Consider the following 27,864-nt stretch of genomic DNA (forward strand, 5'->3'; position numbering starts at 1 on the left):
TTCAAATGTGGATATTTCTAGAACCGTGTGAGATAATGAAACGCTCAGTGTGGGTTTATATGGAATTTCCTTTTGAGTGACTGGGCAAACAAGTCTCTTCCTGCGTGCAAACTACAAGAGTTAGTTATGCTACTGACATGCCAGGGCCTGCTGTGCTGCGGGATGGAGCTGGGGGAGATAACAGAGCAGTAAGTTCAAGCCGAAAGCGGCTGCTGAAGTTAATGTAATGTACAGCCCTATTTCCCCAGCAGCTCTTTATAAAGGATTTGATTCCAATGGAAGATATAAGCAGAAATGAATTCTAGTGCTACTATTCAGTGGCCTGAGCAGTTGTGAAGAAAGGAAATAACTTCTGCTTTGAAAATCTCCCTTTGAACAAGACAAGGCAACGTATCTGATTGAGATTTTTGCCCCCTTCTGTGTGAGCCGTTCCCTTGTGTTAATGCAAACAACCTTTGCTGCCTTCACAGTACTCTCAGTCCTTGCTTTTGAAAAGCTTTTTTATTTATTATTTATGGTCTGGAGGCAAAACAACCCAAAAGTTTGAGATCTCTATCAGGTCATTTTCAGTTTTGTAGGAGAGACAGCACGGAGTCATTCACCACTTAAAGGAAAGCCCTAGGCCAAAAGCTTCCTATCCTGACTATCTGCTCTTCCTTTTCTCCACACCAAGTTGGCTTTGGAGAGTTAAAGTCATTCAAGAGTATCCTTGAATCCGGAAGTTCCTATGCTGTAGTTAGTGGGATGAAAGTACAGCATAGGAAGTTCCGCATGAATGTGTGCAAGAACTTCTTTACGGTGAGGGTGACGGAGCACTGGAACAGGCTGCCCAGGGAGGTGGTGGAATCTCCTTCTCTGGAGATATTCAAGATCCGACTGGACGCCGAGCTGTGCGACGTGGTGTAGGGAGCCTGCTTTGGCAGGGGGGTTGGACTCGATGATCTCTAGAGGTCCCTTCCAACCCCTACAATTCTGTGATCCTAAGCGGGTTCCTTGAGGATGAGCTGCCCTAAGAAACACAGAGCACGCAGCCCTTCTGATAATTTAAATCATTCTCCTTAATTCAGAGCACTGTCAGGGGCAGACTACCCTGAGTCAGCTTTTCTCTTCCAGACCCGGAAGCTGCTGGGAATACAAAGTTCCCAGCAAAGAAGAAAAATAATTACCATACATTTGCCTTAATTATTTTGGTGCTCTAAATGGCATTTCTATTCTGCCAACTCTAAGCAAATCAACTCTAAAAGCCTGCAGGGTTCCTGCTCTGTTTTGAAACCTGAAAGCCTGAACTGGGTAAGTGTGTCCCTAATGTGTTTAGTTGGCATTAGAATCATAGACTCACCAAGGTGAGGAAAGATTTCTAACATCTCCCAGTCCATCCATCCACTTACCACCACCATTTCCCATCTATGAAAACTTAGGATGAACCACTATAACAGCAGATGGGTCTGGATAGAGCCCTGATGTGGGACTTTCAGCGTAAGTACCAGAGCCTGGCAAATACTCTGTGACAGAAGTAACAAGCAGAGCTGCTTCCCGGCAGTGAAGCGGCACAGTCAAATTACACTGGAATTTTCCAATGGGCTGCATAACCATGTATCAGCTGCTGCACCTGAGGGGTGAAATCAAAAGTACATGAGCATTGACTTGCATGGGGTAAGAAACTGCCTTTCACTGAAGGGATTTCACTCAGTGATGCTTTATGCTGAGTGTAACTCTGACTTGGCCTGGTCTGGTTCACCACCCTGTAATTTGGAGCAAGTTTTCTCAGCTTCAGTATTTCGGCCTTGTGAGCCAGTGAGTCACAGAACAAAGAGCAGCTGAGGCTGGGAATGGCCCAGCTCTGTGCTGTGCTCGCCACTAACAGCAGGGCCTTCACTAAGCTCATTTAAACAGGTTTTGCTTCAAAATGGTTTTGCCCAGTGTCTGCTTTCATCCACCACCAGTCAAGGGCAGTGGAGGGGGGAGGGAGGTGCCTCTAGGAAGGAGATCCAGGCTGTCCATTTCTACTTCTGGGGCTAATAAAATAGTCCTGGGGGAAAGAATAAAAAGATGTTCTGTCATGTTTCTTGGGCTTTTTTGGTATGGAGCTGCAGCTGGGTGAAGTCACTTGTGGTTATTTTGGCTTAGTTACAAGGCAGTTGCTGGGAAGCACGTGTCCACCAAGGGGGCAAGTATCGGGACAGTTCCTGCTCTACCCGGTGTCATTCGCTGGCCCATTCCCAGAGTTATTTTCAGGGAAGAAAATATTCACCAGGCTCAGAGGCACCAGCCTGTTCTGTGGCAATGCAGGAGGGCAACAGGAGGCAGGGGATGGCTCCCTCTCAAAATGGGAATACCTGGAAGCTTCAGTTTAAAAGGCTGGAGCACCTCCTGTACGAAGACAGACAGACTGAAGGAGCTGGGCTTGTTCAGCTTGGAGAAGTGAAGGCTGTTGGGTGACCTCATTGCAGCCTTTCAGTACCTAAAGGGAGCCTATAAACAGGAGAAGAGCCAACTCTTTTCAGCGGTAGATAATGGCAGGACAAGTGGAAATGGTTTTAAGTTGAAGGATGGAAGGTTTAGGTTGGATGTCAGGGGAAGTTCTTTACTATGAGAGTGGTGACGTGCTGGAACAGTTTGTCCAGAGAGGCTGTGGGTGGCACTTTACTGTGCTTTGCTGCTTTTTTGTGTGTTTAAAACAGAGACCGCGTGTGCAAAATGCACAGATGTGATCAGTAGAGTAACATTAACCCACAGGGGGAAATAAAATCCCTGTAGATTTTGGGGAATTCGGGTTAGAGCAGCAAATCGGAGCGCGTTTTTTTTCCTAGCACGATGCACCCGAGTGAAGCAATTCTTTGTGCTCGGTCCTAATGCTCAGCTCAACAGCACCGCTGCGTGGCTCGGGAGATCACAGCAGTTCCGATGGCCCCAGTTTCCTCCCCGATTCCTCCTGAAAACTTGGGGGGTAAAAATCAGCATTACTTTCCCCCACCACACGGGTGGGAGGGGCCGGAGCCTGCCCGGGAATGGGCTCTGCACAGCTCCGTCACCCTCACTGTAAATATGTTTTTCTTCATGTTCATATGGAACTTCCCTATGTTCCAGCTCGTGTCTGTTAGCCCTTATCATGTTGCTGGGCACCACTGAAATGAGCCTGACCTAAAAGAGCCTGGTCCCATTGGTCCCATCCACTTGACTCCCACCCATTAGATATTTATAAGCACTGATAAGACCAGCCCCCCCTCCTCAGTCTCCTCTTTTCAAGGCTGGACAGCCCCAGGACTCTTGGCTTTTCCTCATACAGGAGATATTCCAGGTCTCTAATCATCTTTGCAGCCCTAAAGACGTGTTCACTAAGCTGCCTGATTTTGTCCTCTGATGACAGCTGAGTAAGAGACATGTAAGAGACCTCTGAGATCACCTATTCCAACCATCAGCCCACCCCCACCATGCCCACTGCCCACATCCCTCGGTGCCACATCCACACGGCTCTTGAACACCTCCAGGGACGGTGACTGCACCACCTCCCTGGGCAGCCCCTCAGGAGGCATCAGCTCCTGGGGCATACAATACAGTCACCCAGCTCCAAGAGAAGGGCTCTGAATGACTGCTGAGCTGGTGGACGTGCCTAGAGGACAGGGGCTGTGACAGAGAATGAGCCAGGTGAAGAATTATTGACAATCTCCTCTTTTACTTGAGTAATTCAGTGTATCTGCTAACAGGAATGAAACGACTGATACAGGAAACAAGTTTTATTGCAGCCACAAACCACATCTCACGGTGTGCTGTAGTCACCTACCTCCAGAGACCATCCCCACACAGATGTCACAGTCTTATCTTCATCCAGAAAGCTCACTTGCAGGAAAAGATCTAGAAGTTGCATGAAACTCTTCAGAATATGGGCAAGAAATTGAGACAAATCCAATGTACTCGCATAGTATCCACAGCCCAAAGGCTATGAAGGTGTGAATAGCGTCACAGCGCTTAAAAAAGCGCACTGATGTTTCTCATATTTTGCTTTGTGTCCTCTTTGCATTATATTAAAGGAATCTTTCTTCCACAAGAAAGAAACCGATTGTTTTTCCATCCGTAAGGAGCCCTTCCACTTGGGCATTACTCTGCATTTTATGCTTGGCAGCATATCAAGACATCCCTTTGTAATCAGAGTGGTTGCATTGGTGGTCACACGCTGTAGCTGCACGTGGGCTGGGTGGTTTGTGGATCAAGGTCAACTTATCCCTACTGAACAGCAGCAACCAGCACTGCTGTAGGCATGCGCTGACTGAAGGGCAAAGCACGCCAAGCCCAGCAACCTGAAAGTGCCTATTAGTTTGCCCAGCAACCTGAAAGTGCCTATTAGTTTACCCAAGAAAGCAACAGAAGTGAGCCACCTCGTTACTCTTTTGTCAGTTCTTTATTGGTATTCATCCTAAAGACTAGCACATGTACAGCATACATGGATTGGATGAACTAGGATATATAAAACAGTAGCCATATGTTTATGATATATTAATACTGCCCAAAACCAAATAAATAAAAATATTTCAATGCACAAAGCTTGGCAAATACAACTGTGTTGGGACAAAACAGTGTCGTATTATACAATAATTTTACATGTATAAATGAAACAAAAGGCAACTGTGCTGTAAATACTTTCACAGAACATACACAGAACATCCTCGGCAACTCAGGTTTCTTTGTCTTTTTACCTTGGTATGTTTCATGGTTTAAAAAACGTACTTGAAAAAGAACATTAGACAGAAATTCGTTTTACAGTAATCCTTAAGTTTTCGTCTCTCCTGTGCAACAGAAAAGCTTATTTCAGCCTTGTGAAGTGTCCCGTGTGGATTTCAAGTTTCACAGTTTGTCTTTTTTGTTGGCTGCTCAACACCTCCCCGCTCGCTCCACCCTTCAATAGAAGCCACTGGCGTGCACTGTGCCGATAGCGCTGTACCTGTAACACGGCGGCTGGACAACGTTGGAAATAGGCTAAAATATCCCACTGCTTTAAAGAGGTGAGCAACAACCATGTGCACACAACGCTGGGGAACTTCTGATTCTATCTGGTGTACAAAAACAAGTAAAGGATCACTAAGCTCTAGAGAAGAACTAATGACTGCGGGCCACCATCTAAGAGAGCGGCTCTGCTAACTGCAACCATAGACCTCTTGTTTTCTTCTGAAGCTGAACGCCGGAAGAAGACTTTTAGTGTAACCATACAGGACTTGAACTATTAACTGTGTCTGAAATATACAAAATAAAACTATCAACTCATAAAAACCAAGGGATATCGAGGCTATCGTCCATACAAAAATAAACGCAGCTTTTAATAACGGGCCAGGGGCTGAAGGTTGAGCTGAACTAACAGAATAGCGTCTGAAGAAATCTCGCTGCGATGGCTTTAACCAAGCATTTGTTTGTATATTAAAAAGAACAAAAAGCAACACAACTTTTAAGTGGAGGACGAGGTCTGCAGCTTCCCAAGGGCCCATCCTACTGCAGAAGGAGCTTAGAACTGGGAAAGGAACTACAAATGCATTGAGTTTGCACTGCATTTTTTCTTCCCCCCTCCTAGAATGACTGCAGTAACGCTAACGGCATGGTTCAGCAGAACTGTCTTGGCTGGCTTTATGACACGCTGCTCAGTGTCAGGCTGCTAAAAGCAAAATGCAAAAGCTGCTGGACTTAAAAACCCCCAAACCTACGTGGGAGCAGAATGAATATGACTGATAGAGCAGTGACAGCACAGACAAACATCAGTGGGAGGGAGAAAGAAACCGGAAAACAGCCATATACTTACCTGGCTGTTGCTACTTTCACAAGAACAAATGACCAGCTTCTCTATTCTACAGCTCATAGCCCTCAGAAACCAGAACGGTAGGGCACAAGTGGGCTGAGTGAAGCCAGCCAGGAATGCTTTAATCCTGTTAAGATGCAGAACTTAACACTTAGCTGCTTTTTAAGAACGTATCCTCTACCTTCAAGGCGTCCTTTCAGAGATGACTTCCACGGAGATGTACTGAACCTTTACAAAATGCTATCGAAGCGATAGCCTATCAGGCCTTAGCCTTAGAACACACCTGAGGTTCTCATGCACTGGCACATGAGTTACGTTCCATCACAATGAGCAAAACTTAACAAATGTAACATTTTTGTTAGGCAGTAAGGGGGATGTTGGGTACTTTAAGCATTTTTAAGTTGACAGATACTGATAAGAAACAAACACCCATTTAAAAAATGCAATGCCCCGACATCCTAATGCTTACAATCCAGAAGCAATATAAAAAGCCATGGATAAAGGAGCACACTGATTGATATACACTACCATGGAACACAATGAACACGTCGTAGAGGGGAAGGGCTGGAGGAACTGTCGCTGCCATTAATTGATTAACACCATTATGTTTTGAAACACTTTCTAAATTGGTTAACATTTGCTCAAGTCCTTTTGTGCTAAAAATGACCAGAATTTGTCTTTATCTGGACTGAACTACAAACTGGACCTTGTAGGCCTGGCCTTTTTATGTATTATTCTTTTCATATTTCAAGATGGCACCCTATACACAGTGAAACAATTTATACTCCTGGCTGCTACTGTGCTGATTATTTTTAGTAGTTAAACATCTGTTTCTTGATTGCAATACTGCATCCTGCTGTTATTAAACTGCCTACGGTCCAGTCCCTTTTTATTTACAAAGGTTGGGTTTTACTCTCAGTTTGAAAAAGTGACGAAGAGCTCGGTCTGAAGTCAGCTCAGTGTAGAAAGATGTAGGTGAAGCAGCTGCCTCAATGCCATTCGCAAAGTCCTTGCCCATCCAGGAGGTACCCGGCTATTGCGTGTAGGTAATTATTAAGTAACACAATATCTGCTCATCTTACATACACTGAAGGCTATTTAAATGGGCAGAGTCACCACACTATTCTCAAGCTAAGGTGTCAGAATAACTGTTACTATAGACTCCAATTTGGTAAGTAACATGCTCCATATAGCCTAGTGAGACGTACAGAAAGGTTATTGATCTGGTCTGGAGGACAGAATCATGTATTTAGTCTAGAGTGCAGCCACACGTCTTAATGGAACAGCAATTAAAGGACATAAGATGCTTATGTTTCAACTTTTCCATAAGTTCCTTCTGGAGGCCTGTAATACTTTGGGAAAGCCTTCAGTTGCAGGGAATTAAACGCATACTTGCGACATCCAACATTCTTCATTGTATTTTCTCGCCGACACCCCTCACTGGGGAGAAAAAAAACAAGCACAAAAAAATGACAGCAGTAAAACGGAAAAAAAAATAAAATAAAATTAAAAAAGGAAAAAAAAAAGAAAAAGAAGACTTAAACTAAGATGAAATGAACTGGTTATTTCATAGCATTAACAAAAAGTTGGTTATATTTAATGAGCGCTTAATTAATTTGCCACTGCAAATATTAAAGATGATGACTTCTCATACAATGCTAGTAAGAAGCACACAGAATGGACACATGCTATGTCTGATTGCTAGTTTTGCATTTCTAAAAAGCAGCAGTGCATCTACTGAGAAAGTTCTTTTACAAAGGTTTCATGTATTTCAGGGTACGCTGTTACGGCGTTCACGTGCCTCTTCATTGAACAAGGGATCCCAAAAGATTGCTTAAATGCAGTTCTGCTAATTCATTAGTATGTTATGCTGAAATAGAAAGTCCATCTCTCAACAGGAGCTTTATTTTATTGTTCCCTGTACGCCAACGCTATCAGAACTTACTTAAGGATTAGAGCTGATATAAAAATAATGGCTTTCCAGTTATCTTCGCATGCATAAATTGACTTGAAAACCAACATACTCTAAAATAAACAACCACCAGGAAATGGCAGCTTTGTGTTGGCTGTGTTGACAGCCATCACCCCAATGGAACAAAGCTGTGCAGAATCTGGGAGCCCAGCTTCTACCCAATGCTTTGGTGCAAGTGCCCCACATTACAAAGAGGTTCTGTGCTACAATAAAAATGATTCCACTTATAAGGCTTCTTTACGATTGTAAATCTACTTCAAATCCAAAACAGACATACAAAGAGGAAGCACTGTGTTTTAGATATATATTATAAATCAATTTAGTCTCATGTGAGAATGTGTTCTGATAGAGAACGGAAAGCTAAACATTGATTTAATAGTAAAAGTTCATGGCAAAGTGTACAGTACACAATCTTATGGTGGGAATGTCCCATTAACCCCTTCCTGGAGATGGCTGCAGCAGGTACCAGCTAAACAGAGCCAATCTGACTCACAAGGAGGGTTTGGATTCTGCTTCAGTTTGACAGCTGTCTGCCGCTTCTGATCTCACTGTTCCTCTAATTTCGGTTAATCACATTGACCATAGCCCTGTTACTTACGAACCACCTGGTTTAACTTCATAGAACACTGAACGCTTTCACTGCAGTTAACAGCTTATGTTTGAAATCTGTCTCTCAGTATATTCTGTGGCTGTCCTACAGAATGGATTGTACCTTGTGACACTGTTTAGTGCATTACACATCCCCCAAATACTGCTGCAAATTGATCTGTCAAGGATTGGCAGAAAATATGTTTCAGAGTAGTAATGAAAACATCAGATTTAATTAAAAACACAGGTTGCCAGCTAAGAATTTCGAATTACAAGTGAGAAATTCTGCTCATTTCTCTCCCCGCTGCCTACATTACCCATGTCCCTCTATGGCACAGGCAGCCTACAGTCACAGTGATAAAGATGAACTTCCCTCTTTTGCGTGCTGCAGAGCTTCTGGAGGCACATGAGCTGTAAGCACTGAGTCATTTTAAATCTGAGTCCCAGAATGAAAGCACAGACTGAGCTACAGAAGAAAAAATGAAAACTTGCCCCAACCAAAGGGTAAGAAAAAAACCCATCTCGTTGTCTTCAAAAGGTCTCGGCTTTCACTGTAAGTTAATTTAAAGGTGGTCTTGTCGCACGCCTAATCTTGGCCAACAACAGTAAACAAGCAAAGCTTCATACTGCATTTATAACAGACTTAATAACATCAGGGAGCTCAGTGGGAACACCCCTACTAAAGTTACTTCCACATCTTGGTAGACTGAACCCAGGACACTCACCAGCAAGGCTGCAGTGAACCTAATCACCCTTTACTGCGTAAAAAGTCAACTTTGGTACTCATAGCAAACAAAGCAACCTTCATCAGAAAGAAGAAATGATTTGTACTGAGATGCAGCAGTACTGGACGGCAGCACGGGATGTGGAAACGTCCAATACCATCACACCATGATTTTAAAACCCATGAGCAGTAACGCTTTGCTGCCATTCATTACGATTCAAAACAAATAGGACAAACGCTTAAATATACACATTACTGTCTGTGGGCTTTCTTTACTTTTAAAAACAAAATTGGAAGAATAGTGAGAAGAATATCAGGTGATAGTGTACTGTACAGTCTTCTTTCACGAAGACACAGGAATAACCATGTACTTTATTTAGTTAGAAAAGTTACCAAATTTATTTTAGCCTATTTATTTATTTATTTAAACTAAGCTCTTCTCTTTTTTAAGCGTACCTCCTTCAGGAGCTTTCAAAATACATTACAATTGATAATATAAGCTATAGCTATCTATGTTTTCTGAGCAAGTAAATAATAGTAGAAATTAGAAATCACAGTACTAGCGGAGTTCTCCTTGGTCATCGAGCTCAACATTCTGTCATCTTAGGCACCAAGCAAACTAAATCCCTTTACGAATTTAGCAAACTATGTTAAATGAGGTTAGTTTCTCAATGAACTATTGCTATTGACAAGCACTTCCAGACTACCACATCAACAGAATCCACCACTTTGAACAGGCCTATCCCAGTCAGATGTTAGATACAAATGGCGTCCAACAAATTTCTTCCACAATTGTTCTGCATGACTAAACTAGGCAAATTTCTTCAGTATCGCCATTTTAATAAATACCATCATGTGTTTACCTCTTAAGTCACTATCATCGTCATAATTTATTAAAGCTCTCCAACACTCAAAAATTGATATAACAGTAATATTTAGTCTAGTGTCATTAACAAAAAACCTAATGGAAAACCTCAAGCCCACCTAAATAATGGAGCTAATTACTGCTTTCCTTTCCTCGCCTGAAATACTGTAGACCACCTTCAATAGGATGATACTGACCCTGTTTCAGAATAAGTTATAGAACAAAACACCTGAAACAGACAGTGGATCATTAGCAAGCTCTGCCAATTACATAATCTCGCTAACCAGAAGTCATTACCTTTTTGTCTTTAATATATTACAAAATGCAGACCTATAAATATAGCGAAATAATCCTGCATGCAGCACACTCCAAGTTGTTTTTCAGTGGGTACACTAATCTACTGAAACATACGTAACCACGAGAAAGGAACAAGACTATGGTTCTATAAACTGCATAATAATAGTTTGGATATTATGCTTTGAAATAAAGGTACAAATTTGTTTACTTCTTTAAATAAATTTCTTATAATTTCTTATAAACCCCACCCATATATATATATTTTTATTTTTCTCATCATAGCTTGTAAAAACGAAAGGCAAGATTAGCATACACCCTGCATATATAAAAGATACAAATTCTTTTTGGAGTTCCTTTCTCTGGAATACATGAAACAAGTAACACAAAACTATATTTGGTAAGAGATCTTCAGGCCGGCCAAAGTAACGAGGTAACAGGCCAAATGTCAGACTATGTTACAAGCACTGAAAGCAGAACAGTAATTTAAAGTTTCGATACAATTCCTCTTGATAAAATAATTTGATGTATATTTACAGTTTAGTACAATAGAAACGTAAAATTGTAAGGCATAATAATAATTCTTGGCAGACAATGTTATGACACATTCTTTTGTCCAGCAGGTACCAAGTGGCAATACACGTTCAAGCAATTTTTGTTTTTAACCTTATCTTCACTTGCAACGTAATCTGGCCACCAGGTACGCTATGCTCAGAAACAGCCACACAATCAGTAAATTGGGGCTGAGAGCTAGTAAAGGAATAGAGTAGAGGAGGCTGGGATCTAGTCTGAAATCTCGGATGGGCACCAAGCCACTCAAGTTCTTCTGGGTGACTACCTCCCGTGTTCCAATGCTGTGAAAAGGAAGAAGGTTGGGAGGAGGGAAAATAAAACAGAAAAGAAGGTGGACATGCAAATGAATGCATAAAAAGAGATGGCAACGCAGAGTGGGCAAGAAGATGAAAAAAACATGGAAGAAGCCACAACGAAACCAGAATATGAAGTAAAGAAAAACGGGGAAAACATCTCAAAAATATATATCAGCACAATTACAGATAAAAGGAGAGGGAAAGAGAATAAAAGAGAAAAATAAGAAAGAAGTACTGTAGTCTACTGAAAATAAACACATGTAGGTTGAACATTAATGGTTTTCCATGTTCATTCTTTCAGATTACCGAGCAATATCCCATGCAGCTCTGCCATGCTTCTGCGTGCTGCAAAAAAGTGGAGCTCTGAAAAGCAAGCTGAACATGAATAACCATTGTAGTATTTGACCCTTTCAAACATCTTTCCACGTGAGCTGCAGTGAAATACTTCAACCTCTTAACTAAATGCTCAATATATGAACTAAAATAAACCACAACAAAACAAACAAACAAAAAAAAACCCCAAACCAAACCAGCCACTTGATTTTCTGCTTCAAAATGAATTCAAGTGTGTATTGATGCACTTTTCAAAACGTGTGTTTCTGAAGCACCTCAGTGTACACGTGTGAAGGGAAGATGCTGCACAGCCCACCGCACTGTGCCCCTGATGCTTATGTTGCTTTGAGCACGGGCCTATTCGCTTCCTCGTGTCCAATTCTGTTTTTGGATTAGAGTCTGTCCTCAGAGCTCCAGGGAAAACTTCATACCCCAGATGTACTGACAGTATGATTAAACGAATTAAAAACCAGCAGCGCTATGGATATTTCCCAAGGCTCAGAAACAGTTCAGTATTTTGGCTCAACTGAAAATATGTTTTATCAAAACCAAACATGAGTCCTACACCATTTCTTGAGATGTTTGTATTCAAGATCGAACCAAGCCTTACTTTTTTAGTACAATTACATACATCGAATAAGATCCAAATTAAATGAAAAAAAGGTATTTTTTCAAAGCTCTAGAAGCAATCTGTAAATCTTCTACGTCCTACATAAGATATCTAGGTCAAGTCATCCTGTCCAGGTCAAAACGGTTTTGGGTGGAGTTGAGCTTGTATATATTGAGCCTAGAGGTGGACTTAACAACTCTTGTGGGTCCCACTTCCAATTTGCAATATTCTATATTTGCTCCATACCTCTATCCCTCCATTTAAGCTTTTTTAATTCTTTGCCATTGTTCTCAAATAGAATTGGAGAATATATTTAAACAAACAACCTACCCTAAAAAGCAATGAGTTGTGAGGAAGAAACAGCAATTAGCTTGATGAAAACCCACCCAGTCTTAGTATTCCATCAGGATTAGTCAGCATTTGTTCTGCATAATTCCTCTTATTCAACAATTTAACAGAAGAAGAGCAAGCCACAGCTTTCATCTGTTAAAGCAAGTTCCTGACATTGCTGGAACATGCTAGTCAAAGGCTTTGATTAAACTGGCACACTTTCAATACCTGATGTAGGACAACATGAAGCAATGTGTTTCTTGTGTCAGTGTTCTATCTGATAGGGTATTAAATTAAACTGATGGTATAGAGGCCCAACACAATGTAGTTATTAATCTCTGTCTGTACTGTGACCCTTACTGCATAAAAAATATTAACTCATTAACTAACATATAGAAAATAATGAGATCCCTACTGTTATACTTGTTCAGTTTTTATTCTTATTCAATAAGTAACTTTGTTAAAACTGCACAACCAACCTTTTTTTCTTTCAGATGTTTACATCAACAAGTTGCGCAGTTTAAACAAGGTATTTGAGAGTCACTCAGCTCTGTTTTTAAGTCAATAACTTCTCCCTCACAAGCCATGCTGAGCTGCCTTTGCTTCAAATGACAAGTTTTAACCAATCTCTGGATGCACAGTTTTCATATAAGCTATTAATTTTGTAACAGACCAACAAAAAGTGAACATAAAAAGGCCCAGTGATGTCCAGTTAGACATTGGAATGAAAAACAAGTTTTTAGTATAAGAGGCTGTGAGTGCTAATTATACGAGACATTTTCTTTCTATGTACCTGAAGAGTAAGAAAGGGTCAAACAGCAAAAACATACAGAAAGGATAAGAGAATTGAACACTCTAGAGAATTTGGTGAGAAGACACACAGTACAGTACATTCAGTAAGAGTGAATGTTGAAAAACAGGACTGAACAGCATTGTTGAACTACATAAATAAAGACTAAAGCTAGATTTCTTATCCTTTCTTTTGGTATGTGAGTTACGGAGTTTTCCAGCAGTGCTTGAAACAAGGCATTGAACAACAGTAAACAGACTTTTTTTAGTACAGTATTGAATTCTGCAAACATCTCTGCTGCTTCAGAATACAGAACATCATTATACTGGTACGACAATAGCACACTGACACGCTGTGATGAAATCTGATTGCTGCACTGTGAAACACCCATACTGACGTTTTGCCCGGTGAGCAAAGTGTTTCACTGCTGAAGAATACATGTGTCAAACCAGTGCAAACTGCAGGAGTCTGTGTTTCAAACAACAGTATGCATCTCTGAGAAACCAGTCAGCTGATGCCTGATCTAGAACTAAGAAACCCAGTGCAATGACATCAGCAATGTCATCATCAAACAACTTTCAAAGAAGCACCAGAATCCCGTTCTGTAAAGCTCAGCATTAACTGCAAACTTGTTTTCATTTGCTCCTCTGAAAACTTCCAGTTCACTACTGAAAACTAAAACCCACCTGATGCAAACCTGGTAAGGACCAGCTTCACCAACATAACTCCCTAAGACAAGCAAGCAAGGGATGAATCCTAGCAACTGGTCTTGCAGTTTTTTGGGCTTTGTTTTACTGCATGTTTCTTTTGATAGAAACAGAGACCAGCTCTGCTCTGCAGTTTGCATGGTTCCTTATTTAGGACTAAGTGACACAGTAAAACTCTTACCTCCTCATACACTCGAGAGCCTGGGTGAAGACCTGTGGAGCCATTCCATGTTCGTGCTGTAGGATCAAACACTGCTCCAGGGTGACCGACATAGCAGTCCTATCCTTGGCGCTTTTACAGCTTGTAAACCGAACCCCGTTTAGTCTGCGGCATATCTAGAAACAGAATACACAATCGATCATTCCTTCCTCATGCATAACCTTCTCCCAGAGAACACAGCACACCTGTGTTTCTCCTCTTTAAAGAGACATAAATCCTGTGTAGGACTCTGATGCCAAAAACTGTCACCTGTGGTAAAGCAGTACTTTGTTACTTGAGTTGTAAAGAAAATACTGATGTGCAAAAAAAATCCTTTTTCTTACTTCCCTGTGGCTGAATTCCAGAGGAGGTTCAACCAGACATTTCCAGGCTAACGCACACAAGTGAAGAAATCTGATTATATCAGTAATAAAAAGTGTAAACTATGCACGTATACTGAAAATCAACTGAACTATAGAGAAATACTCAGATTACTAAATACCTCAGCAGCTTGCCAAAGGATATCAACATTCTTATTTTTCCTTGCATGTACATTTTGTCCCAGAAACCTTAACAGTTCAGGCAGGCACGTCTGACTACGAGATCGAGGTAGACCTATAATAGAAACAAAACCAAGACCACTTTTTTTTAGCTGCATTCAACACTTTCACAAGTTGCATGAGAAGTGTTCCTATTTGACCACTGGAAATACAGTCATGTTTTCTTCAAAGCATCAAAGCTCACAGCTAACTCAATACTTAATTACAAAGTATCACTGAAAAACAAAATTCATGTTTAATAAAACTCTACTGGAAATACATTTTCATGTCATTTAAAAATTCAGGGGTTCAGAATGTGATACAGCAATACGGTAACAGAGGGAATGAAGGCAATAAGATTGGTATAGTATCTTGTTTTATGTCTCCCAGATGTACTTGCATTGATGATACTATACACAAACATATACGTCCTGGCACTGCCCCCCTCAGAGGTGATGGAACTTCATGTTCAGGGAAGATCTTTCCTTATACATTGTAGGGAACACCTACAAGATACCAGCAGATATGTCACTATGTCACTCTGCCACCTGTCCCCAGAAGGATCTCTTTGTATGTTTGTTTCTTATTGCCTGTATAACACAGGATACACAACTGCTGCTCATAATACCTCCTGTTTTAGTCAAAGAAAATGTTATTCTCTCCTGACAAGGGCTCATGAAGAAGTATTTTGCACTTTACACATTCTGAAATCACCACAGAGGAGGCACAAAATGTACTCCCAGCCCTTTCCTGGATAAGCACACTCCCAGGTCTGTCCACGTTTCTGTTTTGCACAGAGCATCTCTAACACATCTGCCAGGACACCTGCGTGATTCTTTTTCCACACTTCTACTCAAAACCTGTTCTTAATATTTATAAACACAAAATATTTGTCCAAGCTGGACTGCAAGACCAGGTACAGCATGTCCACATTTACTCATGAAAAACAGCAAAGCAGAACAAAGTTTTGGCAGAGGGCAGATTTTCCCTCTGAGAAGTATTCATCTCACATGGCAGGGAGCTCAGTGTTACAACAGGCAGCTGGAGTGAAGGTGGGTGGACACAAAACGGTTCCACTTTGTTTTGCTGTTAAGGTGCATGTTAATGCCACCTGTCCAACACTGAACATTAGTTTTATTCAGAACTTCAAGTGACTTGAGGCTAATCTCTGTTATGAGAAGTGAGTGTTGGTGAAGCTTGAAGTTGTGAAGCCGGTGCTCTTTAAAAACAAGGGAAAGTAAATATAATGATGTCACAGAGTTAACCATGACAAATGACAAAACAGAGTTCAGAAACAAGAAAAAGGAACAAACGACAGGACAGAAAACATACTGCAGGATTAAAGAAAAAATGGCAAAAGTTAACAGATGACTACCATCAACATATGGGGTTTGGGAATGAGAGGAGAGACTGAAATAAAGGCATGAGATAAAGAAGACTATAGACAGAAAGGAGCAGGGAGAACAGTAGAACAAAAATCAACAAAAATTGATATATTTCTGTAGTTTACAAGACAGTCTGATATGGGACCACCTTATAATACAATACAGCTTAAAATTTTGTCACATGTACTTGCTCCCCGCTTGCAGCAATCTTGCTATACGGTTCTACATTTATCACATATATATAATGCCACTTAGAAGAAGATTCAAAAGAAAATTAAGAAAAGTTGTTCAGACTGAACTTTGAAACACTTGAATCTACTCTACCTGCAAATTAAAATAAAATTATTACATAGTAAAACGGATCTGTATCATTTATTTGGAGGTTTCTGACATACAACACTTAAAGAGCAAACTTGAAGCAAACAAGCGAGAAAATCAGCCTTAAAAGTTCAACTACATTTGCCATTAATTATCAGATACTTACAATCATCAGGCAAAACTTCCTTGAACTGCTCAAAGTACGAATTTAACCGCACTAAGCTTTCCATGTTTATTACTTCTTGCAGCGAGGTGTCTCCAAACCTTTAAAAGGTGAAGAAGGGAAGTTAAGTAAACTTAAGGTATTTTTTCTCCTTTTCTTCAGGACAACTTCACTCGGCAATATGACAAGAAAACTGTTTAAAGATTCATCCCAAGAAAGTGCTAACACTCAAATACAGAGTAAAGCATAGCAGGAAAGAGATGGAAAGAGTTGCACTGATTCACTCCAGAGAAAGAGAATATACAAGTGTGAGGGGAAATGTGGGAAGGAAGGCAGAAAAGAAAACGTTGTAGAAAGTAACATTTTAACTTTTATATCCTGCTTTTGAAATTAAAAACCCATGTGGTAAATCATCCTGCCAAAATTCAAACTCTGAGTTCAAAAATAATAGCCATGGCAACAGGAGACAGGATTGAGAACTTTGATTTCAGATGTGAATGAATGTGAGAGTAATAAACGCTCATCACTGCTGTGATCCACCTCACCTAACTATCTATGTATGTTTATGTGTATGTACATANCCTGCTTTTGAAATTAAAAACCCATGTGGTAAATCATCCTGCCAAAATTCAAACTCTGAGTTCAAAAATAATAGCCATGGCAACAGGAGACAGGAATGAGAAATATGGGTCCAGGAGTGATAAAATGTGAGAGTAATAAACGCTCATCACTGCTGTGATCCACCTCACCTAACTATCTATGTATGTTTATGTGTATGTACATACATATATATACACATACACATCAATATGAATGCAAACTGTATTGGCATCTACAACTATGGAGTCAACTTGGGCTCCCTTTATAGGCAACAGCTGGAATGGCTTAGTTTGATGTTTTCTAGTCGTCTACCATCATACACCACCACAACATGCCTGTACATGACTTCATTGAGCACTCCATTAAAACAGCAATTGTTAACATACTCCTTAAAAATACAGCTACAGTTAGGAAACTCTGGTGGCTTAATTTAATGCAGAGGAGCAGTACCTCTGCATTAAATACATCTCCTTCTTTTGAAACATAAAGCTGTACTAGAAACAAAGCCATGAGGTAAAGACCTTCACAGCTATGTGCCATATGAAGAAGTACCTTCTTTTGTTTGTCAGCTTTGTTCCACGCTCCCTCGTTTGTGTATTGGAGGAGAAAATGTATTACTGTTAGCAGTGCAACAGCATAACTCCACAGAGACACTCTATCATCAGAACAGGAGATTGTTGAACTGCCATCAAGGCTGAGCTGTAGAAACAAATACCTACTTCTCCGCTAGGGTTTGCTGCTCATTGATCCCCACGTTGAAGAGCACAGGCTGAACCCTCAGTAACATGCCACTTTGAATCTCTCGCGGCAGCAAATCAAACAAGGCGCTTGGCAAAGGGATCCTCACGTTAAATCCATCACTGTGAACAAAGAAAGAAATATTAGATAAAGATTCAAAAGAATCACTCCGAGAATGTGTTATTTCTATGAAGAGGGCTAACCTCCACAAGGCAATCCAATTATTAGAAAAAGTAGCATCACTCCAAACTGAGGACTTGAAAGAACTGCTACAGCTCACTCCTAGTTACAAAAAAGCTCTTCTACTTCAAATACAAACCAGCAACAACCTGCAACATTAATTTTATGTTCTCATGGACATTTCACTCCAATCTGTCAATTTTTTGACCAACGCTCATTTTGCTCTCCTCATTAGTGACAAGTGACAGGATGAGGGGAAATGGCCTCAAGTTGCGCCAGGGCAAGTTTAGGTTGGATATTAGGAAGAACTTTACAGAAAGGGTAGTTAAGTACTGGAATAGGCTCCCCAGGGAGGTGGTTGAATCGCCATCCCTGGTTGTGTTTAAGAGCCATTTGCATGCAGTACTCAGGGATATGATTTAGTGTAGGGTTGTTAGAGTCAGGGTACTGGTTAGGCTGTGGTTGGACTTGATGATCTTCAAGGTCTTTTCCAACCTGGGTAATTCTATGATTAACACTGCTGCTCTAACAGGACTTGGGGAGAAAAAAGCCAAATTTTGACATGATGCCATCTTGAGTAAAGTAGATTTGATTTTAAAGTGATAAGGGCTGGTGATAATGCAGATGCAGAGAAAGATTTCTTTTTAGACACAGTAAACATTGCTGACATTTCAGAGCCGATGGGCAAAGGCAATGACAGGAGCGACCAGAGCATAAGCCAAAGAGAGAGATAACAAGAGCACTGATATGGAACATCATGACTCAGGTTTACAAGCCAGCAGGTTTACCTTGGGCCTACTGAGCCAAGGCAGAGAGCACTGCATGCTTTACATCTTGGTAAATCTGAGGTAATACCCATAACATCAATGCATACCACCTGAATAGAAGTACAAGTCACGTGCTGTGACTGAAAGTAAAAAGCCTGTTCTCATTTCTAAATGCAAAGCTCCCAACAGTTTGCACCAAAATAAATAAGTACGGTTTTCTCAATCTAAGGTAAAATCTTTACAGCAACGCTTTCAGCCCCAAATGCAGTGAAGACTGTTTTTCTCTTGATTTGTGTCCCATGGCTGACATCAGGTTTTAACTAAAGATTTTCTTTTAGAGGGATTTTCTGTCAGCTCTCAGCCATTCCCAAAGGTCTCTGCAAATTGTCATGTACATGATTGCACTGCAGCCCTCCTTCAGCGAGCACATTTTTCACTGCATGTGAATCTGAACTTAATTCAATTCCTCGACAGATCTTTATTTTCAAGAGTTCTAGCTGAATTTTAGATGCGGACAAAGTTGTGCAAATCTTCAGTGGAACTTGGTGCACCACACTGACCAAGAAAGCCTTATCTCCTCCAGCAATCAGATTTGAAACTAAAAGACTCTAAAGACTCCTAAATACAGAAACACTGACATCTGTGAGTCCTCTGTCCTTCCACCCACTCATTCCACCTGTGAACTGGCTCCCTCTGGGCAAGAGCTCTACTGCAGAAGCACAGAACATCACATCAGAAGCCAGTGGAGAAATTAGGCTTTTAAGCTCAAACCTGAAAACATCTCATTTTAGACAAGTGGCCAAAATGAGAAGCAGTCTAACATTTTGCAAGCAACTGTAAGTTAAATTCAGTTTGTCCCTGGTAGTTAAGAAACTGATCAAAAATACACAGCAGCCACCAGCTGCCTGATGGTCAACAGCCGATGGTAAAGCACTGTCAAACTAATCAACAGCAGTGAATTTCAGACAAGCAGATCAGCATCAAAAATCAGTCTGAAATTTGCAGACAGCACAAGTGCATAAGAGAAGACTGAACAATGCTAGATTGTGATTATGGAAGGCTACACTGGGATAATATTTACTCATAAAAACATTGCAGCAGTTTGAGCTTTGCTATATATTCCTTTTCAGCTTAACTTCCTGTAAAATTAAACATGGGTAAAAAATGAGTTAGTCATCTACCTAATAATTCTCTAAACTTCTGAGAGGAAAAAGCAGCACAGTACAGAAGCTCATAATTCACTTGAATTTTAAGTGCAGCATCATCGCTTCTCCATTATCCCACACCACTTCCTGCTCTCCTCCCTTTTACTCACCGATTTCCAGTGATGACTGGCAGCATGTCAGTAGATGTATTTGATGTTGCCTGAGTTACTTTAAAGGTTACATTCCTCAAGTCCATGATTCCCAAACTCATGTCCTCCAGCATTGCCAGCTCCTCACCTAAACCAAGGAGGAAAAAGTGAACTGTAATCATTACCAGTTATGTACAGCTTCCCTTTGATTTGATTAGGGCATCAACCGCATGAAGAAGTTCTGCGGATAAAGATGCAAGGCAGCCCAGACCACCTTGGCCTACAGACTGCAGTCAACATCAGGTGTCCCTGCCTATAGCAGAGGGTTGGAATGAGATGATCTTAAAGGTCCCTTCCTATTCTATGTTTCTGTTATATCACAAGGCAAGTTTATTTGTATGCTTTCACAAGTAATTCAATTTATAGTGAATTCAGAGTTGTTAGTGAATTAAGCACTGTATAAGTATATAATCTGGTTTTCATTTTCAGTTTTGGAAAACATTTTGCAGCTGAGCTGTGGACTGTACCAAACACATGTTCTGCTGTAGCTAATTTAAAGCAGAGTTTGTGATTCAGCAGCTCCTGTCTCTTGTGTGCCCTGTGCTTTTACCGTAAGTGCTCAGCAGGCTCTCAAACTGCGCCAGCAAGCCAATGGTGTAGAGCTGTCTTAGAAATCCATCATCATGCAGGCAGTTCCTCAGCTTGATAATGAAACCACATATGAGAGCTGTCAGCTGTGGGAGAGAAAACACAAAAACAAAAGGCTCTTCAGCTCCAAATTGAAACAACAGAGCACGTAAGGCAGAGGTGCTATAAAATCTGTTAGACTGACACTTTGCCTTTGAGTCACTTTTGTTGTTGTTTTTTATTTGCAGATAGACAGCCAACCAACACAACTCAAAACACTCCTAACATCTGATTTAGAGCATAACGCCTTCATCTCACAAGCTCACCCAAGGCAGACTGCCATTGATCTTGTATCTATCTGCTTTTCTTGACATGACCACTGCAGTCAGAATCTGCAACTCACAAACTGTTTTAGTTACAGATGGAAATGCAACTCTACTAGTACCAAGCTATGAATTTTGATAGCATGAGTAATTGATTTTTTTTAATAATATTTTTTTAAAGCTTAAAAATGCAGTGTCTGCATTATGCAAAGATTCAAAACCCTTCAGAGTTGTGAGATATTCTGGACAAGACCCCAGTGCTGATCTCATCCTAAAATTGGTATTAAGCTCTCAGACTAGTGCCAGCTTTTCTGTCAACAAAGGAACTTCCAGGGTGATTGCCAGATAGTAGGAATGCAGGTGTATGACTTACAGAGCTAAACAGAAGGGATGAGTCCGAAGTTCTATTTATAATGGGAAAACATATTCAGAGCATCAAATAAAAATCTGCTTGCTTACAGTTTGGCAGAAGACAACATCCCTGCGATACTGAAGACTCAGACACAGCCCTATCGTTGGGGCGCTGTCCTGCATTAACAAGAAGACCATGGCTTTCTTGGCCTTGTCACTCATCATGGCCACGCAGTCTGTGAGAGTCGTCAGCAGAGGATAAAGAGCTTCGCTCCATTCACCTGGTTGAAAGAAATAATTAACAAGTTTAGGTAAGCACTTTATCAGAAACAAACAAGCGTATATTAAGGAGCGACTTACTGTAGCAAGTTAAAGTTGTTGATAATCCACATGCAGTGCTTGTTTCATTTTGGCTGGCCAGTTACTCCCTGCTTGTTATCAATTCAGTAATACACAGTGGATATCGCATGAGGAAAACGCGGGGCATTTGACTGTCTGAGGCTGTTAAGACTTTCCCAGCCATATAATAGCTCCCCATTTTGTGCCACAGAACAGCTCATACAATGGCTGATTTAGAAAGCCTTAACAGAAAGATGAGCACACACTTGTGTACATAAGTGCGTGCACACATTCACACACACCCTTTCACAGTGCATACAGAGACACTCAATATGGATCCCACTGCATAACTAGATGCACAGGGAACTTCTGTTTAGCCATTTCCGTGAATGAGATTTCTCCCAGACATCTCTGCCTTTTGTGGAATCAGGTGTATCATTCAATGCCTCACCATCTTAAAAATACTTATCCTCAGTTAGGTAAGACTGTGCTTTTTTCTCCTTTGCAGGAGTCAAAAAGCAAAGAGGTGAAGGTATTCCTTAATGCGTTCCTGTCTGCTAAGTAGCTTTGAAGGTCTGCATCAAGCTGGCAAGGGACACTAAATCTAGCGATGCAGATGAGAGCTAGCCAAACCCTTCGAGGTATTTAGGAGTCTGGCTTTGTAACATATGAACTGTATCCCAAAGTGACACTGCTCAAGGTCCTACACAGGAAGTCAAGAAATGCAATTCGATTGCCAGAGTCCTATTTTAGTACCCCAAACACTGTATCATTCTTTCTGCCTAAAGAAATCACTTTACTTTAACATATCCCATAGGCTCAATGTCCTTTCTCTACTTCTTTCATCTTTTTTTCTCACCAGTTTTTAAAAGCCATTTCCAGGACGACATGAAATATTACTCAGATCCTGTACAAAAATCTATTCTCTCTGCAATGTTAGGAGAAAACATAACAGAAAAAAATCACTCTAATGTACAGAATGTTGAAAGAGAAGAAAAACTTCTTTTTACAGGGAAAGACAATGTGTTTCTGTAGCTAAAAAGAGCTACAACCACACGATGTGTGACCCCAGACTGGCTGGCTGTACAGTCATGGATGGCAACATGCAGCTCAAAGCCCACTTGAATGGAGTCAGTTCAAGCCTCTGAAAGGAAAATGGCTGTGATTTTGACTCAACTGCAGGACTAAAGAGCTAGCAATGCTTCTTTGATAATCAGTCACATGGGGAACTTTGGAAGTCAGATTCAAGAAACTTAACTGACAAGATTAACAGAAGTATCCTTTTTGCTTTTGTTCCATGTGGTAGATGGATCTAATCTATAAACCTCACAATGGGGAAGTTATTCAGCTCTGTTCCATTGCCACAAAGAATGTAAGGAACATCAGAAGAAAAGACACAGAATTATAGCTTTTCTTCTACATCCCATTAAGTATTTTTCTCTCAGAATTAAACTGCTACCTTAACACAGGTCTAGAAACAACCTAAAAGCAAAATACAGATGATAACAGCAGAGCACTTCTCTTAACACATTTAAGAGTTTTTCCATAAATGAGTAAGAATGACAGAGAGAACTGAGGATAACTTCTAGCAGACCAGTATTTCATATACATATAAAAATGCAGTTATTAACTCAGGAGAGACTGCAGTGTGCCTGGCAGTACCTCATTTGGAAGATAAATGATCTCTGGTAATCACAAAGCACACTGGTGGTACACCAGCATGACTGAAGATAAATCAGCCTTTAGATGTTTTCTTCTCCCAGCACTCACACACAATGCAACAGCTCATCTAAGCTAACAAGCAAAAGTCCTCTGTGCTGTGTGTCTTCTTGGCTTTAGACACTGGCCATGAAAGAGAGAGTTTAAGAGTGACCCCTTCACAGTTAGCATAACTGTAAATATATTTCACTACCTGCTTCACTGACACATGCTGCTTTTAACTGTTAGATCAACGGCTGTTGTCCTTAAAAGCAAATAAGAACAAAAGGAATGACAGGTTCAAATGAGGTCAAAATATTACACTGACAGAGTCTAAATCAAGTTGAAAGTGTTCACCTGGACTTTCCCACCCTTCTTCTGTCTACCACTCATAATTTACCTAAGAGAACCTTAATTCTTCAAGAATATCTTCTATCCAATCAATCAATGGCACCTTTACACACCACAAGGCAGTAATTTTTATGTGAAATCCACTCTGAGCACAGCTTTTACGTTCCGTGAGATGACCAGAGCATTTTAAAACTAGTTATGTACTACACTGTGCAAATCCAGAGGGAGAATGATTTGGCAAAGGGTCTGAGACAATGAAGATTCAGTGAGTTGCCATTGCCATTGACATACATTAGACACAAATCCCACTTACTAATCAGAGGCTTCTGCTTCACAATAGAAAGTTACTCTGTCTAAAGACTGACACTGAATAAACTTACATGAAGCTTGTCATCTTTTTAGATGTTCTGCACTGTACATTAGACACCAATGTCTACTTAAGTGCATTGCTGCACTGCTGTCTCAGCCACTTCTTCTCAGTTGCAGAAGTTGGGGTATATCTGGGTACCCAGCTGGGGTAACCTCATTGCTTTTAAATACTCTAATCTTAAAAATAACTAAAACAATATTCATTCATGTATCACATTCATAGTTTGCAAGAACTAAAGAGATGCTCCAGCAACTTCAACTTTGTGCAAAATGAATTTTTATTCATTAAAAGGCCTTTCCCAGTGATAAAAGGAAACAAGAAGAGCTGGGAAAAACACCTATCCCTGAAGATGCAAATTCTACCTGCACAGGGGCTCTACTTTTCATGTATTTCACTAACCCACAGTGCAACAGGACCAAGAATGAGCCTCCACAGAGATGAGCTTAACCTGCTCTCAAATGGATGAGATTACAGCCATCCAGGTAGGAGACCTTTGGAAGATAACACCAGAGTGCAGAAGTACAAGGGAAGAGAAAAGAAGACTAACAGCATGAGGATAGTCTTCCAAATCCTGTATTCTGAGACATCAGATTTGCAGGGCCCAGTACTATATACACCCAACACAAATTTTCCACCAGCCTTGCTGACTGCTCCATGTTCTGTTTGAGATCTCATTCAGAAAGACGAGCTCCACTGCACATGTGAAAGGACATGACTGAAAGGTCATGAAAAACAGATTCCTATAGACTTCAGTGCTATTTGGAAAGTCACTGTCACCTACACTAGGCAGTGGTCGCTTTGGTTTCTCCAAACCAAACAAGCGCTCTCCCATACCTGAGAAGTCACCAGATACATGCTTGAACTATTACATTGGAAATAACTTCTCAATATGTTTAGGTATGTCATGTGGTATCACAGAACATTGCCATTTGAAAACAGTCGGCCTGAACAGCAAAGCATTTGTTCAGTTGTTAACTACAAACAAAAAACTTGGAATTTTCAGAAGAAGCAGAAGCCATGAATGCACATACCTGGGGCAGATTCTTCCGGAGCGGGGCTGCAATCTGCACAGAAATGGAGGGGCAACATGCATGATTAAGGAGCAGCAACATAGTCAAAACAAGCAACTCAAATGCTCAACACCAGGGTTCTCAAACTCTTTCACTGAGTGAACAGGAGCTCAGCAGAGACTCCTTTGCCTGCAGGCACCAATGGCACAAGCTGCCTTCTTCACTCACTGTTTCAGATCAGAGAGACACAAGGACAGGGATCTGGAGCCAGCACCCACCAGCTCAGGGTCAATCTGTGGATCACCAGCAAACGCTCTGCCAGTTCCAGCGATTCACTGGGCACCATTTGAGAACCACCGGTCCAGTACAACTACAGAATAAGCTGGCTGAAAGGCTGCTACTCAGAATAGCAAAAGACTAGCAGTAAATTCAATGCACTTAATAGAAAATTAAAGTGCAATCTTAACTCTCCCTTCCACTATTTCAGGCAGTATTTTCTCCTACAAGCATTCAGTTCTAGAGAGATGCTCTCGAATGTTTTAGTAACATTCTGCTCTCTCACCAGCTTAGGAACTATCTTCAATTGTCATTTTTTGCTCCCACCCCCCCCAAGATAATAATAGTAATAATAAATATGTATGTATTGTCTATTCTCTGCTCAGTGTCATTTATTCAGAGCTCAGAACAAGTAACAGAAAAATTGTTAGTTCTATGAACGGGTGAAAAACAAAAGCATTAAAATGAATTACGAACTTAGAGAAAGTATTTTGTCTCTCTCAGCTATTCCCATAATCAGCTGTGGAAAGTGACACAGAAAGGGAATTATAGGCCAGGTTTGGTATGGATTCAATAAAAAAATTCAATTCTTTTCAATAAGAATACATGTCCTGATAGTACTGAACAACCTGTTAGTCTGTCTAAATTACCACTAAGGAAGAATTAAATTGGATGAGAAGGTGATCAAGCACTTGGCTTGCCCTGGCTTACAGTGAACTGCTCAAGTGCAATTTGATTTAAACTGTTCTTTAAAACCAGACAATTAAGGAAGGAGGTTCTCTTTCCAGCATTAAGTTACACTTATCCAACTCTGGCTGACAGAATTCAGATTTAACCCTTACACTGGGAAATGGCAGCAAGTCCCTCGGCTTTAAAGCTTGCTACACTTACTGATTTGTCTGTGCCACATTCTGTGGATTTAATGGATTTAATGGTAATTACCCCCATTTAGCGAGGCACAGCAGTGAGAGGTTCTGTAAATTCCGACAGAAACAAAACCTTTGGCAGGTAAATACAACTAATTCCATCTTCACATTGCATAGATATCATTATTTTCAGCAGATGTAAAAAAATTATCTGAAAATACTGGGTAAATGGAAAAAAAATGATTGTCCTATGATGCTTTCAGCATAGAATTGCCTTGGGGAAAGATTCTGTTATCACCCATAACAGAGTTTTCCTATTTATTTTTTCTTATATGAACAACATAATACTTCTAATATGTGAAGTTTACTAATAAAACGTTCAAGTAAATACTACATAAACTAGCCAGCAAATAATGACATTTAAAGGCACCAAAATGGCAAAACATTTAGTCAAAAATTAATAGAAAACATATTCTGAATCAAGACCCAGCTCTCCCATTATAGCATCCTTTATAACACATACAAATGTCAGTCTAATTTAGAAAAATATGGTTACTTAAGATATTAAGCAAATCAAATGCAACAAGAGTTTTACAAATAAACTTTTTGTTTGTTTGTTTGTTTTCCTCAATTCCTTGTTTTCTTTTTCTTAAAGGCACTTTAAGAAAAGTGCCTATTCCAATTACCATAACATTACCAATGGAATGGACATGAAGTCACAGATAGACAAAAGGCCATCGAACATCGAAGACAGAACAGGACAAAAGGAAATGAAAACACAAAATCTCACTTTTTCTAGTGCTTAATTTGGCATACCTGGTCTATTAAACAGACCACAATGGTCACAAATAACTAAAATGAAAGGAAGTCAGATAAGTATATAGATAGATTGTATATATCTATATAGATAAATAAAACAATTTTGAAACTCAATTCAAGGTTGCGTTAAACTGATATGGATCTCTCATTCCCATCTTCATGGCATTATGTAACTGCATTCAGTTCAGAACCTATTTTTTATAGGATTATTCCACTGAAAGCTCACACTGCCAACTCCTACCTTCCAGCTATGTGAAGTCCAACTAATTGAGTCCTTCAGCTTCACAGCTTTTGAAAGTTTGGGGTAAAATCTGCTTTAAACTCCCATAGGTTCACTCTTCCAAGCTAAGCTCAGTCTAACAGGACTACTTGGTTTCCCTCTTACACTTTGGCAGCCCAGTTGGGATCATTAGCAATGCACTTCTCTCATGCTTTATTTAATCTTTTACAGAGGCTCACTGTAATAAGCATTGATAGCTTCAAAGAGGAAGCAAACAGGAAATCTACCAGAGGTGATTTTGGACATATGCTAACCCAAACATCTGTCCTACTAGCTTAAAATACCCAGCAGGAACACCAAAAGCCATTGCCATTAATGAGAGATTTAGCGACGATTCCAGTGGGGTTAAGATTTTAAAGTTATGGTCCTTGCAGCTCCCAGTACACCACCAGCCCTGTCTGCCTGACACCAGGGTGTAGCACCAGCACTGAACTAAAGACACATGGAAGGATGTCATGGAGGCTTAGGAATGATGCCAGCGCACAGCAAAAGAGCAGTAATAAAAAGCAG

At 40.5% G+C, this 27,864-nt stretch overlaps 1 protein-coding gene across 19 annotated transcripts in view; it reads right to left on the minus strand.

Annotated features, from left to right (window-relative positions):
* Positions 1 to 4,377: 4,377 nt before the first annotated feature.
* INPP4A (inositol polyphosphate-4-phosphatase type I A) overlaps positions 4,378 to 27,864 on the minus strand; it is a 96,995-nt gene continuing 73,508 nt past the window's right edge. For 9 of the 19 annotated variants that reach the window (XM_015850821.2, XM_015850828.2, XM_015850840.2 and 6 more), the window contains 9 exons: positions 25,135 to 25,167; positions 21,454 to 21,626; positions 20,655 to 20,778; positions 20,066 to 20,192; positions 17,785 to 17,925; positions 16,469 to 16,566; positions 14,563 to 14,675; positions 14,043 to 14,197; positions 10,896 to 11,076 (listed from right to left, as the gene is read on the minus strand). In XM_015850821.2, coding sequence (XP_015706307.1) covers positions 10,896 to 11,076; positions 14,043 to 14,197; positions 14,563 to 14,675; positions 16,469 to 16,566; positions 17,785 to 17,925; positions 20,066 to 20,192; positions 20,655 to 20,778; positions 21,454 to 21,626; positions 25,135 to 25,167 — 1,145 coding nt within the window. The other 10 variants (XM_032441632.1, XM_015850886.2, XM_015850879.2 and 7 more) reach the window with 5 other exon arrangements.

Source organism: Coturnix japonica, chromosome 1 (assembly GCF_001577835.2).
Source record: "Coturnix japonica isolate 7356 chromosome 1, Coturnix japonica 2.1, whole genome shotgun sequence".
Classification (NCBI taxonomy): Eukaryota; Metazoa; Chordata; class Aves; order Galliformes; family Phasianidae; genus Coturnix; species Coturnix japonica.